Source organism: Giraffa tippelskirchi, chromosome 11 (assembly GCF_054371585.1).
Source record: "Giraffa tippelskirchi isolate mGirTip1 chromosome 11, T2T-mGirTip1v1.2.pri, whole genome shotgun sequence".
NCBI classification, from domain to species: Eukaryota; Metazoa; Chordata; class Mammalia; order Artiodactyla; family Giraffidae; genus Giraffa; species Giraffa tippelskirchi.
The window spans coordinates 30410352-30430413 of record NC_137285.1 but is presented as its reverse complement, the minus strand read 5'-3'; the positions used below and the strand labels follow the sequence as shown (position 1 = coordinate 30430413).

General features: G+C 37.9%; 1 protein-coding gene across 6 annotated transcripts in view; it reads left to right on the top strand.

Annotated features, from left to right (window-relative positions):
- GASK1B (golgi associated kinase 1B) overlaps positions 1–19805 on the top strand; it is a 95855-nt gene extending 76050 nt beyond the window's left edge. For all 6 annotated transcript variants that reach the window (XM_081541694.1, XM_081541693.1, XM_081541695.1 and 3 more), the window contains 2 exons: positions 12476–12702; positions 15875–19805. In XM_081541694.1, the coding sequence (XP_081397820.1) occupies positions 12476–12702; positions 15875–16082 (435 nt within the window). In that variant the 3' untranslated portion in view covers positions 16083–19805. The remainder of the gene's footprint in view (positions 1–12475; positions 12703–15874) is intronic.
- Positions 19806–20062: the final 257 nt, after the last annotated feature.

The window sequence follows — 20062 nt, the reverse complement described above, 5'->3', positions numbered from 1 at the left end:
AATGCGTTTCAATATCATTAGGATATATTATATTAAGTTGTGTTAATCTTTGTAAAAGAAAGAATATTCCATAGTGCTTGTTAAAGATGGTGAATGAGACTTTATCCAAGACCATCAATATAGGTGTAGGGATCGCTGCAGTGGGATTTGACAAGGAGGCAGGGAGAAAGATGGGGTTCCATACAGCAGTACAGGTGGGGATTTATAGCCAGGGAGCAGAGGAGGGGTCATGGGGTAGACAAGGGCTAAGAGCAAACATCAGGGGAAGGGGAGTTCCAGGTAAAGTGGCCTGACCAGATTCTTGCTATAGACAGGTGACAAGACCTCACCTTGAGAATGGTGGAAGCTGAGGACCCAGGTTAGCTATTAAGTGTGATCAGGTATCTCTGAGGGTAAGGACTTTGCAAAGTTCTTGCTAAAAGTTAATTTTATCAGGAAGTGCACAGATAGGCTTAGGAGAGTTCAGGAGACTAACTAAAGTTTGGTCAAGCAAAGTAGTTGTGTCACCACAATCAGAATTATGTTTTAGTGCAGTCATTTAGTTTATTTTAACTTATTTTTGTCACTATCCTTATGATAAAATACTGCATGATAGGGGACAATAAAACTGATAGAAATTTCATAAAAATGCTAAAAGTGAATGCATGTCAAGTCGAGCAAAGCAAAAGCTTTTAATGACACTGCCCTGAGATGTAAATGTACATCATTTTAAACTTACCAGGAAGCCCTATTTAATGTTAAATTGTGAAAAATGCTGTCTCAGTTCATTGGAAAAAAAGCATTTTTAAGAAACAGTGCTTATAATTAAGGTTATTTTATTGCTGTTTTAAATTTATTTGCTTCATATAAATTCATTCTATAAATGAGAACTTGATAAAATGTAAAAATGTTTGTTTCTCTTGGTCCAAGTGCTCTTTAGAAATCTTTACAGAAAGGTGGGTGCACCTTTGATAGAGGCTATTTTCATGCAGCCTTGGTTGTGCAGATTACAGAACGTGAATTTTCTTTTCTTTAAAAATAGATTGTCACTTCCCTGGTGACTGTTTCTAGAGTCTTTTTGTGGCAGGATGATGTTTGATTTCTGGTATTTATTCAGAGTTACCTGAATTCAAAATATTACAGCTGTTGGGACTTCCCTAGAGGCCCAGTGATTGAGACTCAGTGCTTCCACTGCAGGGGTGCAGGTCCCAGCCCTGGTCTGGGAACTAACATCCCACATGCAATGTGGCATGGTCAGAACAAAAACAAACAAACAAAATTATTCTATCTGTAGAAACAGATCCAAATATATTGTAGCATTGAAAATAGCTTTACTTATGTATAAAAAAATACTATTATGTCTTTTCTTATGGTTCAGCAATGGGACATAAGCTGGAGAGTCTCTCTTGAAATGCTACTCAATGATTGTTATTGTTAAATGCGGAGCTCTGGAGTATAGGTGGTGCAAAGCCTGTTTACAGAGGCCAAAGCACAGGGGAACTCATGCCCATAGTTAGATGTATGTACTGTAAATGATTTTCCCTCATTGTTCGTAAGCTGCTCTGCTGGGCATTTTCATGCATACTCATTTGCATGCATAATCATTTAACCTGTTGCCATGGTAACACAGAACAAAAATGAAACCTATTCTTTTCTGAGATGAGAGTTCCCCGGCAAGACAGATGCAGGCTGGTGAGAACCTCTGCTTTTCTTTTTGTTTTGTCGAGTTCCCAAGGTATCGGGCCAGGTCTGTGATCACAGGTACTGTGGGGGCCGTGGGGGTTGTCTGAAGTTTCCCTTCTCTATGATCCGGTAGAAATCCACACATCCATTAGACCACAGGGATCCAAATATGGCTCCACTGATGACATGGCAACCATGTATTGATTGACATCAAAACAAACCCAGGTACAAGGATTTTTCACTGTGCGTTATTAGCTGATGAATAAATAAGCCCATCTGTTTGTGTTTCTCTCTTTCTTGGGTGGGGATGATAATGTTAGTGATTCTCATGCATTTTTTAAAAACAAATGAAGTGTCAAAAGAGGTCACCAAAATTCAAAGGAATCTTCTAGAAAACTGCGAATTACAGTCCTGTTGTTTCCTCTGCCACATCTTCTTGTTGAGTGTTTATCAAATGCCTCTTACAAGCAGGATGTTATGTGGACTTCCTGTGGGATGTGAGACTTCTGGTCCACAGTTAGTGACATTGAACCTCATAGAGACGCCAACCAGGAGTGAATGATGAGCACAGGCAGCTCTGTTCTTTGCTCCCTGCCCATCTTTCCCCACTCTGGTTAATACTGGATGCTGTTTTAAAAAGACCCACGTCTTACTCTGCCAGCATGATTTTATTTACTTGACTCTTGGACTGGAGGAAGCACAAGCTGGAATCAAGATTGCCAGGAGAAATATCAATAACCTCAGATACGCAGATGATAGCACCCTTATGGCAGAAAGTGAAGAAGAACTAAAGAGCCTCTTGAGGAAAGTGAAAGAGGAGAGTGAAAAAGTTGGCTTAAAGCTCAACATTCAGAAAACTAAGATCTTGGCATCCGGTCCCATCACTTCATGGCAAATAGATGGGGAAACAGTGGAAACAGTGTCAGACTTTATTTTTCTGGGCTCCAAAATCACTGCAGATGGTGATTGCAGCCATGAAATTAAAATATGCTTACTCCTTGGAAGGAAAGTTATGACCCACCTAGATAGCATATTAAAAAGCAGAGACATTACTTTGTCAACAAAGGTCTGTCAAGTCAAGGCTATGGTTTTTCCAGTAATCATGTATGGATGTGAGAGTTGGATTATAAAGAAAGCTGAGCACCGCAGAATTGATGCTTTTGACCTGTCGTGTTGGAGAAGACTCTTGAGAGTCCCTTGGACTCCAAGGAGATCCAACCAGTCCATCCTAAAGGAGATCAGTCCTGGGTGTTCATTGGAAGGACTGATGTTGAAGCTGAAACTCCAATACTTTGGCCACCTAATGCGAAGAGCTGACTCATTGGAAAAGACCCTGATGCTGGGAAAGATTGAAGGTGGGAGGAGAAGAGGATGACGGAGGATGAGATGCCTGGATGGCATCACCGACTCAATGGACATGAGTGTGGGTAAACTCCGGGAGTTGGTGATGGACAGAGAGGCCTGGCATGCTGCGGTTTATGGGGTCGCAAAGAGTCGGACACGACCGAGCAACTGAACTGAACTTCCTAAAGAAGAGTGTTTTGGAGGAGCTTTGTAAATAGCCAGATTCAAAGTGGATACCAACCATCAGGAAAATTCTCTTAACAATAAAGTTTTATAAAATGCCTGCTCTGTGCCAAGCGTTGAATGTGTTACTGTGCTAACACTTTACGTATTTTATTGCACAATTTAAACTTTCTCTCTAAAAATGCAGTTTTCTTTGTAAAATTTCAGTTTTTAACTTTATTTTATTTATTTATAATTTTTAACATTAAAATTTAAGTATATTTGATTTATAATGATTCAGGTGTATGACCAAGTGATTCAGCTTTATATATATATGTGTGTGTATATATATATATATATATATATATATATATATATGTATGTTCTTTTTCGGGGCTTCCCTGGTAGCTCAGAGGTAAAAAATCTGCCTGTAATGCAGGAGACACAAGAAACGCAAGTTTGATCCCTGGGTCCAGAAAATCCCCTGGAGCAGGGCATGGCAGCCCACTCCTGTGTTTTTGCCTGGAGAATCCCATGGACAGAGGAGCCTGAGGTGATACAGTCCATGGGCCGCAGAGAGTCAGACATAACTGAGCATATACACACATGTTCTTTTTCATATTACCTTCTATTATAAGTTATTACAAAATGTTGACAATAGTTCCCTGTGTTCTCTTGTTGTTTATCTATTTTATACCTTGTAACGTGTGTATTTTAATCCCCAGTTTCCAGTTTATCTCTCTCCCCGCAAAAGGTGGCATTTTTAAAACAAATAATTTGAAAAGAGATGATGAGAAACTTAAGGTATTGACTTAACAGACCAGAAGCGCGTGCACACACACACACACACACACACACACACACACACACACACACGCATGTGCTCACTCAAACCTTCAAATAATTGTGGAAAGACAGGTAGAAAAATAGGGTGATAACATTACCTAAAAGAATTGAACGAAAGAAGTTTTTGGATCAGAGAGTTTCTCATCTCTGTTCGAAAGTATCTCTTCATTTTAGTCTCTCCAGCTTCTGAGCACATCTGGCCTTGGTTCCCTTTGGTTCCTGTTCTTCTGACGTCTCCTGATGCCCTGCTCCCTGCCTTCTCCTCTTCCAGCCTTGTGGGAGAAGGTGGTGGTGGAGCCTGCAGATACATCCATTTCTCGGCTTTCCCTGTAGGCACCAGGCCCCTGGTCTGCTCCGGCTCTGAGTCCTTGGCTTCATGCCCCCTTTACCTGCAGGACATGGACTCAGACCATGCTGCTCCAGGTATGGTCAGGCACCTGGTCAGTCCAGAACCAGCCACGGAGAGAGAAGGGCAAACGCTGCAGATGAACATTTAGAAACTTTGACATCAGTTTGGTAGAGTGGTTTTGTCTGTTGAATCTAACAAGATATTTGGTTGGTATTTTGTATCTTTTAAAATTTCATTTTTCTTGTAATAAATTATTTTGTTTTATTTTATTATATTATCTTTTTAAAAAAAGTTTCATTAGAAGGACGATGAATACATTCCTAAGAACATTTATCACAGTATGGTCTTTATGAAGCTCTTGTTCCCTGAGTTCTTGAGATGATTAGATGAATCTAATGGAAGCACTTCTAACTATGAGTAATGATGTTCATTTATTTATTATTTAAGTATAGTTAATTGACAATGTTGTGTTAATTTCAGGTGTAGAGCAAAGTGACTCAGTTATACATATATAGATATACATCCTTTTTTAGATTTTTTTCCTATTATAGGTCATTACACGATATTGAATATAGTTCTCTGTACTGAACAGTAGGCCCTTGTTGGTTATGTTTTATGTATAGTAGTGTGTATATGTAAATCTCAAGCTCTTAATTTATCCCTCTCCCTTTACCTTTTAGTAACCATAAGCTTTTTTTCTATGTCTGTGAGTCTGTTTCTGTTTTGTAAATAAGTTCATTTATATAATTTTTTTTCATTCCATGTATCAGTGGCATCAGATGATATTTGTCTTTTTCTGTCTTATTTCAGTTAATATGATGATATCTATTTTATTGTCTTTTAATAAAGCAACAGTCCACATGGAATGTGAGGCCTGGGGAGAGAAAAGACAAAAATACCAGGTTTTTCACTGTAGATCATTTGAGAAGTGCCCATCTAACATACCCTCAGGTTCTCTAAAATGTCTTTTGATTTCCTACCTGCATGCCTTTGCCTGTTTTTCAGGTAATACTACCTATCTCTTAAATCCCAATTGTAATATCCTCTCCTACATGAATTTTGCCTGAACTTTTCATTGAAGTTCATTGTGTTTCTGCAGAAACCTTGTGACTGGTGGTTATTGCAAGTAGGATCATTTAACCTTCTGTACAAATGCACTTGTTTTTCTTTAGCACCACCTTTGAAGGCTGTCCCTGGGAGATAACACTCATGGTAGGTAAGAGATGTGCTTTGAAGGGATGGACACCTGTGTTAGAATCCTGAGTTTCATCATGTATGAGCTGAGGGACCCTGAGTCATCAGCTAGCCTCTCTGCACAGCAATGTCCTCATTTATAAAGTGAGACTCTTGGTAGCACCTAGGTCTTAAGGTTGCTACTATGTTTTTCATTATTAATATTAGCATGTTTGGGATATTTTAATCGCCTGTGTTCACACAATAAAATTAGTCATTTAACTGTTTTACTTTCAGGAAAAAGAGATAAGAAACTCCCACAATTGTGTTGACAGACCCACGTTTTGAAGACACAGCTAGGATGGGTGGGATGCAGAAGCCTTGGAAGTGACTGGATTTCTGCAGATTTATCCTGGGTCTTAGCTAGTCAGGGCAGTTAAGACTTCCTTGTTTGGACTCTGCACACATAGCTTGAGTCACTCCTAGATACTTTTTCTTACAGACAAAACTTACACCACCGAAAGGAAAATGGGGTTAGAAAAAGAAACTTCAGAAAGGCCAGATATCTAAAAATACCCCTACCAACAAAATATTTGGCTGGAACACCTGATTTTTCTGAGTATAATTTTAATCAGGTAAACATTGAAAATATATATTTTTCTAAAAGAGGAAAGAGTAATTTTATGGAAAATAATGATTGTCAGGAAACTTCAGAAGCCTTCAGAAGATCAATTTTGCAAAAGACTTTCCTTGTTTTAAGGAGTGAGAAGATATGAATTTGAATAAGCTCCTGCAATGGTGATCAACATGTAACTGCTTAACTGACAAGATTTTCCTGCAAATTGGCTTTTTTATAGGATTATTATCTAGAAACACAGACAGGGAATTGGTAACTGTGGTGCTTGATCATGTGATTGTTGTTCAGTTGCTCAGTCATGTCCGACTCTTTGCTATCCCATGGACTGCAGCACGCCAGACTTCCCTGTCTTTCACCATCTCCTGAGCTTGCTCAAACTCATGTCCATCGCATCAGTGATGCCATCCAACCATCTCATCCTCTGTCTTCCCCTTCTTCTCTTGCCTTCAATCTTTCCCAGCAGCAGGGTCTTTTCTAATGAGTCAGTTCTTCACATCAGGTGGCCAAAGTATTGGAGCTTCAGCTTCAGCATCAGTCCTTCCAATGAATATTCAGGACTGATTTCCTTTACGATAGACTGTTTTGATCTCCTTGCAGTGCAAGGGACTCTCAAGAGTCTTCTCCAGCACCACAGATCAAAAGCATCAGTTCATCGGTGTTCAACCGTCTTTATGGTCCAACTCCCACATCCATACATGACTACTGGAAAAACCATAGCTTTGACAATACAGACCTTTGTTGACAAAGTAATATCTCTGCTTTTTAATGCACTGTCTAGGTTTGTTATAGCTTTTCTTCCAAGGAGTAAGTGCCTTTTTATTTCATGGCTGCATTCACTGTCCACAGTGATTTTGGAGCCCAAGAAAATAAAGTCTGTCACCGTTTCCATTGTTTCCCATCTATTTGCCATGAAGTGATAGGATCAGATGCCATGATCTTAGTTTTTTGAATGTTGAGTTTTCAATCAGGTTTTTCCTCTTTCACCTTCATCAAGAGGCACTTTAGTTCCTCTTTGCTTTCTCCCTTAAGGGTAGTATCGTCTCCCTTAAGGGTAGCATATCTGAGGTTATTGATCTTTCTTCCAGCAATTTTGATCATGTGATAGTTAAATGAAATGATTATTTTACTGTGTGCAGTAGACAAGTTAATACATTAAAACCATATTATGGATACATAGATGTCTAGAATATGCTTTGTTAGGCCTGAAAAAGTAGGTGAACTCTACTCAAAGTAAGCAGAAATATATTCAAGATATAACTGAATTAAATGCCAAGAAAAATGACGGTTAATTTAAAGGAGGGGATAATGATTTTGTGGTCAAATTATTTTGGATATATTGAATGTCAGTTCAAAAGAGGGCCTATAAACACAATTCTGGGAAGACCTAGGGAGTGATATTTAAGTGCTACTTAGGCCCTTAGGACACAAGGCCAGTAAACAAAGACACAATTTACTATAGGGGAGGCTAAGAAAAACAAAGTAAAACAGTTATTTGAAGCCTTACAGTGTGATTCTCTGTATGTGTACACACACGTGCACACACACACACACACACACACACACACACACCATTTGAAAAGTGGTAATATACCCACCAAGTACAGGCATTATCTGAATAAAAGGAGTGATAAACATTTTTGGAAGGGAAGTTAGGCTGGAATCACACACCTATTTTTAATAACAAGGTCTGTGAGACTTGAAGGGCTCAACACTCTGACAGGGAAGTGGTGAAATTATCACAGACTGTTGAGTGATTCAAATTGGATCAGACAAAAATGCTTTAAAAATACACCATTGGAAACAATCTCACATTGGGAAGACAGTAAAAGGATGGACCTAGAGCCTGTCACACAGAGTGAAGTAAGTCAGAAAGAGAAAAATAAATATATATTAATGCATATATGTGGAATCTAGAAAAATGGTACTGGTGAACCTATTTGCAAGGCAGGATAGAGATGCAGATGTAGAGAATGGACTTGTGGACACAGCAGGGGAAGGAGAGGGTAGGATGATTTGAGAGACTAGTGTTGGAAACAGGTATTAGGTTGGTACAAAAGTAATTGCAGTTTTGGACCATGAATTTTAAATCATTATAACCAGGCTCAAACACATCTTTATTTATCAAATAGGAACCATTACACTCAATACATTTTTGCCTAGTAGAAATAAGTTTGCTTATTCCTATAGTGTAAAAATTCATGCTTCCAGATTCCACGGAGTCTTGGAAAGCATTTTCTGTTTCCTGCTAGTTGTGGAAGCATTTTCCTAGCAAAAAGTTGTTGAGATGCTTGAAGAATTGGTAGTCAGTTGGCGAGAGGTCAGGTGAATATGGCAGATGAGGTAAAACTTCGTAGCCCAATTCGTTGAACTGTTAAAACATTGGTTGTGCAACGTACAGTTTGGTGTTGTTGTGGAGAAGAAATGGGCACTTTCTGTTGACCAATGCTGGCTGCAGGCATTGCAGCTTTCAATGCATCTCATCAAGTTGCTGAGCATACTTCTCAGATGTAATTGTTTCACCAAGATTCAGAAAGCTGTAGTAGATCAGACCAGCAGCAGACCACCAAAGAGTGACCATGACTTTTTTTAGTACAAGTTTGGATTTGGGAAGTGCTTTGGAGCTTCTTGTCAGTCCAACCACTAAGCTTGTCATCCACTGGTTGTTGTATAGAATCCACTTTTTGTCTCATGTCACAATCTAATCAAGAAATCGTTCATTGTTGTTGCATAGAATAAGAGAAGAGACACTTCAAAACAATAATTGTTTTGATTTGCGGTCAACTCGTGAGGCACCCGCTTATTAAGCTTTTTCACCTTTCCAATTTGTTTCAATGCCCAATGACCATAGAATGGTCTATGTTGAGTTCTTTGGTAACTTCTGTAGTTGTAAGAGGATCAGCTTCGATGATTGCTTTCAATTGGTCCTTGTCAACTTCCGATGACCATCATTATGCTCTCATCTTCAAGGCTCTTGTCTCCTTTGCAAAACTTCTTGACCCACCACTGCACTGTAGAGTCGTTAGCAGTTCCTGGGCCAAATGCATTGTTGATGTTACAAGTTGTCTCTGCTGCTTTATGACCCATTTTGAACTTGAATAAAAAAGTCACTCGAATTTGCTTTGTGTCTAACATCATTTCTGTAGTCTAAAATAAGTATAAAATAAACAGCAAGTAACAAGTCATTAGCAAAATAAATAAAGCAAGAAATGTGCATTGAAATGATGTGTAGCATAACCACATTTATTTAAGAATGTATTCCAACATCAAATGGCAAAGTTCAACAATGTAAAACTGCAATTACTTCTGCACCAAACTAGTATGATGTGTAAAATAGCTATCTAGTGGGAAGCTGCTGTATAAACAAGGTGCTCAGCTCAGTGCTCTGTGATCCTAGAGGGTTGGGATGGCAGGTGGAAGGGAAATCCAAGAGAGAGAGAGGATATATGTATTCCTATAGCTGATTTACTTTGTTGTACAGCAGAAACTAACACAACATTGTAAAGCTCCAATAATATACTCCAATAATAATTTTAAAAGGATGCTCTAAGTTGCTCTAACTTAGATGCTCCTCTAACTCTTAATGCTTTTTTGTAGTCTAAAAACAGAAAGATATAATATTTACAGAGTACTGGAGGTTAGGGCCTAGATGCTAAATTGCTTGTTATCAAACAATATTATATGTGATACCCCTGGCTTTGTTGTAGTGACAACAGAAATGCTGCTATTTGTTTTGGTCCTTTCCCACTACTAGAAATCAACAATGAAGAAAGAGCTTAGGGTTCAGAGCACCATTTAAGAACCAGTTGATATATGTGTCCTTACAAGTAAAGCTCTAAACACACTTATCCAACACAATACACCTTGATGTTGTAACCAAAGTGAAATAAGATTAAGCTTTCCCCCATATATAATGTCATTATAATTGTATAAAAACATACAATGATGATGGGAATAGGGTATAGAGACTCTTTGAGAATTATTAGCTACTGTATATAAAAAAAGGGACATTGAATGAGAATCAACTCCCTGAAGAGTTATTTTTCACATTCTCCCTGACCACTTGATGGTAACTTGAATAAATGGCAAGCACATACCATCTCTTCATATCATTTGATTTCCCTTATGTTCAAATCTATCAAGATAATACGTAAAAGGAATCAAATTGAGGAGAAAGGAATCAATTCATTTTTCATTTTTCTAGTAGTTTCCAACTTATGCTTTTTTCATTTAACCTACAGTGATGTGGTTGGTGGTCTCTTGCTCAACTTTGGGAAACATTCAACCTGCCCTGGGAGCTTATGTGCCCTAGAGACAGGCAGTGTGACATTTTTGGATAAACCCCTGGTTAGGCCCATGACCCACGGATCAGCTTGCCTGAAGCTAGTTCTGCCAAGGTCCTATGATCTGTAGACTGTTTCTTGACCAGCACCGTACCCTCTGAACCGTCCAAAAGGCTGGTGGCTCATGGCGCACCTCATCCCATGTGACTGCTTTTATATATATTTCATAGAAAATTGGCTTATGCTAACTTTTCTTATAACCACTGCTTCCCAAAGTATGCTTTTTGATGCGAAGTCCACTTACCTGCAGAAAACATAGAGGAGGGTCATTTGTCTGGTAGTGGGTTTGCTGTGTTAGCGAGGCAAAACTAAACTGATTCATTTCCCTCTGGGAGTAGTGCTGGTTTGGGCGGGGTGCTGGCCCTGGGTGACATTTGCCTCAGCACCTGGCCCACTGCTGGCTGGTAGAAGATATTACATAAACATTTGTTGGATGAATATGCAGGGTTTTTGCAATGTAGGCTCAATTTTGGTGCTACTCTTTCTGCATTTCTGTCTTAGCAACTGACTGCCTAGAGTGACAAGCCCTATAGGATCTGCAAAAAAACAGGAGGAAGAGAAAAGATTGGAGTTTAGTAAATAAAAGAATAAAAGACTTAAAATGACAAAAGAATAGAAATGACTGCCTGGGGACTTCCCTAGTGGTCCAGTAGTTAAGACTCTGTGCTTCAATGCAGGAGACACAGGTTTAATCTCTGGTCGGAGAATTAAGATCCCACATGCTGGGTGGTACTGCCAAATAATTTATAAAAAAAGACACTCTATGTTGAGCCATCTTTTGAATCTTGAGCATACGTACAATCTTCGACTAGACAAACTATTCAATGTGGTGTATTAGGGAGAAATGTGGCATTTCGAAGACAAACACAACTGTGTCTGAATCTTAACTTTGCTACTTACTAAAATTCTATGCAGAGTACAATATTTAACCTCTCTGAGGCTCAGTTTTCCTTCACTGAAATGGAGAAACTACCTTTTGTTTTGGAAGCTTGTTTTGTGGTCAATCATTTCATATAGTGTGTACATGTGTGTCTAAACAGTAGTAATGACAGGTTTCATTTTTTGAGTATCTTCTAGATGCCTAGGTCAGGCTGGAGTGTATCCAGACACTTTCGTATCCTTAACACACCAAAAGTACAAGGCTAATAGTATGATTCCCGATATACAGATAATTAAATTGAGACTCAGTAACGTAAAGGGAGCTATACAAGTTTGCAGAACTGCAAAGAAGAGACTCGAGTTTAAATTTATCTAACTCCTTAGCCTAGGCTTTAATTTACCATGATTAATAAATATTATTTTTTCCCTTGCCCAAAAGACATGGAAGTAATCCAATTCTCCCTTCCCTAGTTAATGTCTGCCCTCTATAGGGTGGTCGCCCTACTCCCACAATAAACCCCAATAAGCCAAACTGTTCTGTTTATTCATTTAGAATCTAACTGTGGGCTCCATATGTGGCGTGTTCTTGGCTATCATTATTGGATATCACATCTTTTCCATAGGTTTGTTCTCGGTAACTTCAAGTTTTATACTGTAATACTGAAATCCAGAGAGAGTTATGGAATGCAGTAAACTTTTAGAACCACTGAGATAACCCAGATTTTCTGGATGTATCCAAGTACAGTGATTTGTATCTTCTGTCCCAAGTAGCATCAGAGATTCTTCTGGCCACGCATCGACATATGATGTCAGTGGGAACTCTGAATGTGAAGGGTGGAGATGCTTAGTTTGGATGATCTGCCTGTAGAGCTGTTAACAGAGCTGGAAATGCTTATACCCATCACTGAGTCAGAAGGCTATGAAATTTGGACTTATTCTGACAGCTAATTAAAAGAACCTGGCCCCAATTAAATTCTGGCAAGTCAGCCACTTAGAAAGTACTTGTTCTTTGGAAATCTTCTAACTTTCCCAAGTTTTGTTTATACTCAGCATCTTGGATTTTGTTTTTGTTTTCCCTTTCAGATTTATAACCGCCTGGATACAAATTGCTGTGGGTTCCGACCTCGGAAGGAAGATACCTGTGTACAGAGTGGGAGGAGTTCAAAATGCGACAACCAGGATGCCGTGGTTCTAGCCCACATTGTCCAGCGAAAACAGGACCCAAGACACGTGGTCTTTATAGATAACAAGGGTTTTTTTGACAGAAGTGAAGATAACTTGAATTTCAAACTCTTAGAAGGCATCAGAGAGTAAGTTTCCTGATGCAGTAACATCTGTGGGACATTGCATTTCTATTGAATACGTAGTGAGGTTTGAGAAGACTCATATCCTATGTCTGATCGATTTAACCCTTAAAGAGAATCTGGGAATGGAGACCCAGAGGAGAGAACCAAACCCAAGGGAAGTAGAACAGGGTACAGCCAGGTTTCACTGTAAACTGACCTGTGCAACCTACAGAGGTCCTGCTGCATTTTACAGGCATCAAATTTCTTGGCCCTCAGTGTGAAAATCCAGGTGGTATGAAGTTGGAAGGATGCAGGCATCTCTGGAATAGGAACTAGCCTGGTGGAGGTGAGCAGGTCACAGGGGCTCCATTACCAGGGTGCAGGATGGGGGGACCAACAGACATTCAAATACTGACAGGGCAGGATGTCCCAGGGCAGAATAAACTCAGTGACTTTGCTGAACACATGGGAAGTTAGAGGCAACCTGCTGAGTAGAACACAGTAGCCAAGAATAGTGGCTGTTCAATTCAGGTAAGAGGGTTTCTGAGCATTTGGAAATCCTTCTGTAGACAAAGATTATGGGGACAAGTATCTTGAGCTTACACTCAAGAAGTATTTGGAAACAAAGGAAACTAAGACACTCCATAGTGGCAGGGACCTCACTGTCAAGTCTGAGATATTCACCCCCAAACATGGAGACTGAAGCTACATTTCAGACTCCCCTTCATAAGCACCCATTCATTGTGTTTCTTTCTTTTTTCTTAATTAATTAATTAATTTTTGGTTGCACTGGGTTTCCAGTGCTGCATGCGGCCTTTCTCTAGTTATAGCGAGTGAGGGTTACTTGTTGTGGAGCACACGCTCAGTACTTGTGGCTTGCAGGGTATAGAGTGTGGAGTCAGTAGTTGTGGTACATGGACTTAGTTGCCCATGGCACGTGGAATCTACCTGGATCAGTGATCAAACCTGTGTCCCCTGTATTGGTGGATTCCTATCCACTGCACCACTAGGGAAGTTCCCTTCATTGTCTTTCAAACTTAGTCAGATATCAGGGTCACTAAGAAACTGGGGTGTGTGTCTAAGACCTGAAAATAGAAGGGTGCTCTAGTGAAACAGTCCACCAGCCTTGTCAAGTCTAGTGATTGCTGGGGACATGTGAGCAAGTCTAAAATTGAGAGTAGAACCCAGGTCCTCCAACCCCAAGTCCAGTCATTTTTCTTCAGTAACTCGTGGCATTTCTGCTGTTACTATTTCTCTTGTTAACAAAACTCTGAAGCATATTTCAATAATTTTTCCTAGCACCATGAATTAGGTAATGGAGAATTTTATGTATTTCCAAAGCCAGAGTTAATGAGTTTCAGAACATCCATTTTCATGAGTTTTTGCCATGACTTTCTCTGTTAATACCCATTCCTTCCATCTCTGTGGATAGAAGGTAAAATATAAGTGTCTGCTAAGTGTCTGAGCTGAGGAAATTTTATGTGTAGGAAAATTTACATACCAGTGGCATCACTTACTGAGTCGATATTATGGAGTCTTCTTAAATCCCTGAATTTCCTCTTAGAATTAATAGTGCCTGGAGAATCCATCTCTCTCATACATTCATAAAAATATGAATAACATTTTACTTAAGCTTTCAAAGGAGATTTAACCCTAAATGCATTATAAGGGTTTAAAGTTAAGTCTTCTTTGAATATGTAATTTCCACATTCAAAAGCAAAAATGAAGATTTCACTAACCCAGATTTATGCATAGAATATTTCCATTAAGCAGCATAGTGCAGAGTCAGGTAATTTTTTTGATTTTCCTTTATGCAAAGGATTAGACACTAAAGAGATCCATGAATGTAGCAGTTTCATCTTGTACATTCTGCCACAGCTAAGTTAGTTCAAGGGCCAGAGAATTAATAAATCATGGATTATTAATACTTCCTATAGCAAAAATGCTTAATTAATACTATGGTTACTAAACTATAAAGGACATGTCTTTGGGGTGCTCAGGGCATCTGATTAACATTATTTAATTCCACACTTACTCAGACTCGTTAAGCACGTCCAGCTCTTTGGCCTTTGGTCTCTCTGCAGCATCAGAAATGCTGGAACATATGGACTGCTGTATTCATGCCCCCTCAGTGCCATCCCCAGCTTGATCCATTGACATTTGGAAAAGATTCTTAGAAGACTAAAGCTCTTGGCAAACTGTACTCTTGGAACAAATATATATTCTGTTTTAGTTTTTAAGGAACTACTAAATTTACTCTTAAACCCCAGTATGTGTACTGTACTTTCATCAGCATTTTAATGAAAGCTGGGAGAGAGGCCAAATTGGAGATTCAGCAAAATGTTGCTTATAATTTTGAACCAGAAATTTTAGTAAATCCTTTAGATAATGTATGTGCTGTATCCCTGGGTTTATTCTTTCTAAATGAAGAGCAGAAATCATAATGCCCTTCTTTAAGTAATTCAGCAAGGATCCCTCTAAATTGACCTCAGGTTTTCCAGAGAGGTGCTTCCTTGTGGAGTGCCCTGGCCCTCAAACTTGAGTTTTGCTGAATTTATTTGAAAACAAATTAATATTATGGTTTAATATAATGTTTCCAGATTCTTAGAATTTCTGAAGTATTATCTGAATAAAAGGCATTTCAGTCTTTAATTGGGCATTTTGGTATGACTTCTTTCTTTATACTACATGTATTTTGTGTAATTTCTCATTAAGTTCATTCATGCAACTCTGCTTCAGGAAGAGTAATTTACTGAAATTGACAGCATTTTTTGCTTCTTATATTTTCTTGCATATAGTCTCATGTTGACACTTAAGAGGATAGGATTATACTCAACAGATTAAAGTGGTTTCTTATGGGTGCAATGGAGTTTAAATTTGAAGAAAGTACTTTTCCAGATTATCAGCATTCTTGCTAATTCTGTCCCTCTCTTTGCCTACATATAATGATCTTAAGTAAAAAAGACATTGGTATGTCAAGTTCTCAGTGGTATAGACAACTCAGTTGCTTTGAAATCTGTTCTTCTAGTATATAATTATTAAGAAGTGTAAGCTAGCCACTGACAGAAATGTTTTGATCCTCAAGGTATTATCAGATAGTATGATTTATACCAGATTAATGACTGGCCAAACCACTGGGCAGGGCATAATATTTCCAAGCAATTACGAAGAATGATATATCATTTTCTCTTTTCAGGTTTCCCGAATCTGCAGTTTCTGTTTTGAAGAGCCAGCACTTACGGCAGAAACTCCTTCAGTCTCTGTTTCTTGATAAAGTTTACTGGGAGAGTCAGGGAGGTAGACAGGGCATTGAAAAGCTAATCGATGTGATAGAACAGAGAGCCAAAATCCTGCTCACCTACATCAACGCACATGGGGCCAAAGTGTTACCTATGAATGAGTAACAAAAGGTCTTCTGGCTAGTGGTCCAATCCTTTTAGAGATGAGGCAGTGGAGATGAATGAATACACAAAGTAAATGAATTTAATCTAGTAAATATGATGAACCTGAGCACAATAGCAGTCTTTAAAAGCTTTTGCAAATATACTGCTAAGATGTATCTGCTTACATTTTCCTTTAACATCATGACCTGGAGTCTCAACATCTGAGCACAGAATGGTTGCAATTTTTATCCCAGTTAGTTGTGTTAAAGCGTCTGTCACATTGGTTAATAGGATAGTATGAACCAGAAGTGGTGATTCCTTTAATAAATCAGATTTGATGCCATTTGCTGGTCTGACCAAATACTAATGGGAACAGTTCTGGACATCTTTCTGTTGTTGATTGTTAGAACAGACAGCAATTTCAACACTACCCAGAGGCACCTGTACACTGGAAAATGGAGGTGTATAACCTTCAGAAACTTCAGACTCTATAGTAATTCTAAGGAGAAATGTTGGTTTATTTGTAAAACCCCCAGTATATATTCTATTGTATCTAAAAATGATCAGCCAGCTTTGTGATCCTCAACACAAGAATCGCATTTTCCATTCCCTTTTGGAAATGTATTAACATTTTGTTATCAGTATAGAAACCTACATCTGACAGTTTATACATTAGGTAGTTTTACTCTCTGTTTTGGTCCAACTTATGTCTGTTGGCTTAAAAATTCAATTTTTAGGCATAAAGTTGGATATGTGAAACTACACTTATTGAGTGTCTTTTGGTTGGATGGGTGCTCTTTTTACATATTTTGTCATTTTTACTAAGGATAGGCTATAATTTCTGCTTATTTCATAAATAATAGTGGATTTCTTCAAGTTTGTTCTTTGTAATTATATTTAAACAGAATTAATTGATATTGTCCAGATATTGACAATAGGACCAGATATTGAATGTGTTTAAATATATTGTTTGACTTATTCTAATATGAAAAATCAGAGCAAAATAAGTTAAAACCCAACTCTGATCTGTTCTCTTCAAGTGAAATCACATGACTAGAAACAGGAAATTGGAGGATATTTAGCCTCAAACAAGTCTCTCTGAACTAAGTTGTGTTCAACTCTGCAACCCCATAGACTGTAGCCCTCCAGGCTCCTCTGGGCATGGAATTTTCCAGGCAATAATAGTGGAGTGTGTTGCCATTTCCTTCTCCAAAGAATCTTCCCGACCCAGGGATTGAGCCCATGTCTCCTGCTTGGCAGGTGAATTCTTTACCACTGCACCACATGTCCTTGGAGGCATCTACATTATGTGTTTGATAGATGTTTACATAGAGATTTGAAGTCTTGAACAAACTGCTATGACCCTCCCCCCTCACCTCTTATTAAGAAGCTACTATACTGACTTCTCTCAGTTTAAAAAAACAACTTAAGAATGTTTATAATCCATTCTATCCTCTGTTTTCTCAGTTCTGCATGTTATTCCTAAAGTGCATCCCATTTTCTGTGTTCCAATAAGGGTCGTTCAGAATCACTGAAGATTAGAACTACTAAAGACAGTATGATAAAGGCTAACCTATCTATTGATTTTAATTTATACAAACATTTGAGGCAAAGTGACATAATAACATGTAGATTAGAAGAAAACAGAGGAAAGGGGATCGTTTGATCCTCTAATTATGACTTTTCTAGGCTTACATTCAAGTTCTACTTTTTAGCACCCTCACTTCTCAGCTGACCCTTAGAGAGCTGGCCTTCAGACCATACTGTCTTCAGTGTTCCCTCTGTAGCCCTGCATGCGCCTCCCCCAGCCCCCGCCCCATACTTTCTAAGTACACATGGACTCTGCTGAGTCTCCACTGCTACCTGCTGTTATTTGGTCTTTTTAAGATCACTTTGTGTCTCAATAATCAACATATTAATGAGAAACTGGCTTAACAGAAGTCTGAAGATGCAAACTCTACATTAAAATAACTCTTTGTCAAGTTGCCTTATACCTTGTCTTATCTAGGTGGCATATTTGCAGTTTAATATGCCTTTCATGAAATATACCATCTTGTCCAACTTTGTGATACTGGTGCTGGGAATCCCAGGTTCCTCAGAAGTGGCTTTGATTTTTCATCTTAACCTGTACCACTTCGGGGCAACTTGGACCTCCAGCTTGTTTATTTGCCTCCAGTTTTTCTGAAATGCAAAGTATCAAATGACAGGTCCAGGAACACATGTTTAATTTAGTCACCTTTGCTTTTTAACAATATATGTTGTCTTAGAATCAGTGAATAATTCATGCTATATTATTTTTGAATAATGGATGACTTGAGGCCAGGCTTTTCATTCTAATAAGTAATACTTTTCTCTTACTGAAACAATGAAAATACTCTGTGCCTTTCAAATGTACTCATTATGCTACAGTTTGGTTCACATTGCACATTATGGGGTTTATTTATAATTTGATAAATTTAAAATAGAGCAGTTTACCTAGGCAGATAAACAAAAGCTTATTCTTGTGTGATTATTTTTTGAACTGATATTATGAAAATAAATACATATCTTAAAAATATGTCATAAAAATGTTAAAAATTAAAGATGTGTGCTTTTTATTTTGTCAATGTTTTTGTTGTTGTTGTTTTGTTTTTATCTTGTTTTATAAGTGAACTGCTTTTCAGAAGTGAACTCTGGGGGAATGTTTGCTACCTTTATCCATGATAAAAGAAACAATTGAATAGTCAAGAATTATACTAGGCTGTGTTTGTGTATGCATATATTTGATATCATTAATAATGATATTATGCCTTCCCTTGGTGTACATTTCGTACTCTTTTAGGTGGTATGCAAATTACTTAACAGATATCATAAATTATAAGAAGATACTAATTTGGGGTTTTCTTTGCTTGATGTGAGTCTTACCATTATATTTAAGGCTTCCTTGGTAGCATTCATATTTATTAAATTTATTAGGTACCTGGGGAACTTATTAAAATATAAAATGTCTTAGACTTGTGCTCAAAATATTTATAATCTCCAAACTTCTGTAATAGCCTATTTATACCATTGTGCTTTTAGATATATGGTAAATTATATCCAGTGACTGAAATAAAATAACCTAAATGTAGATTCATCTATACATTGTCTTATGAAATTCTAATGTTTATCTCAGTACAGATTAAATAAGGCACATTTAGAGCACTAGCCTGAAAATATGATATGGAAATGGTATTGAAGTCAAATAAAGATGATGAAGGCATTTCTCTAAAGAATAAATAATGTTATCAAGAATCAGGAACTTTCATGAATGAAAGATGATTTGACTTGTCAGAAAAGGTATTGGACACTTGAAATAGCCCCAAGTGTTCTTTCAGTGCAACGCTGGACTTGATTTTGTATTGAATGGACTATTTAACAATGCCCTAGGGCAGAGGTTAACTTGTAGATTTTTACCCCAGGGAGATGCAAATAATTTCTGTCTGGTGGATAAAACAATCCTACCTTAATGACTTTACAAATTATTACCCTGTTGGACATTAACCAGTTTTGTTTTTTTTTTAATTTGTCCAGCAATCTTATCCTAACATTTGCCTGTAAATATTTAGCTTTTGAAACACTCTTGAAATCATAGTGTCATCTTACTGGTTTCCTTGTTATTAATTATTTTAATAAAATCTTTGAATATGTTCATTTTATATTTGCATAAGAGTTGTGGTTTTACCTTTTTGAAGATTTTGGTTTAATAAACTTTGTAGAGTCTTATAACTGTATTTACTTGAGTGTCATGATTTTAAAATTTTGAAATTTTAACAACTTTCAAAACAGAGTCACATAATTTAAAAAACTGAATGATACCATTTGATCAACAGCTCGAGTTTATTTTCATTTCATCCTTTAATTGATTAAGAATTGTTAGTTGATTATCTACTTGAAAGGTCTGACTCAGATGTGTTACAGGCAGACTTTATTTTGCAGCCTAAAAATGCACATGGTACATGAAGGAAGTCACAGAAATCCTT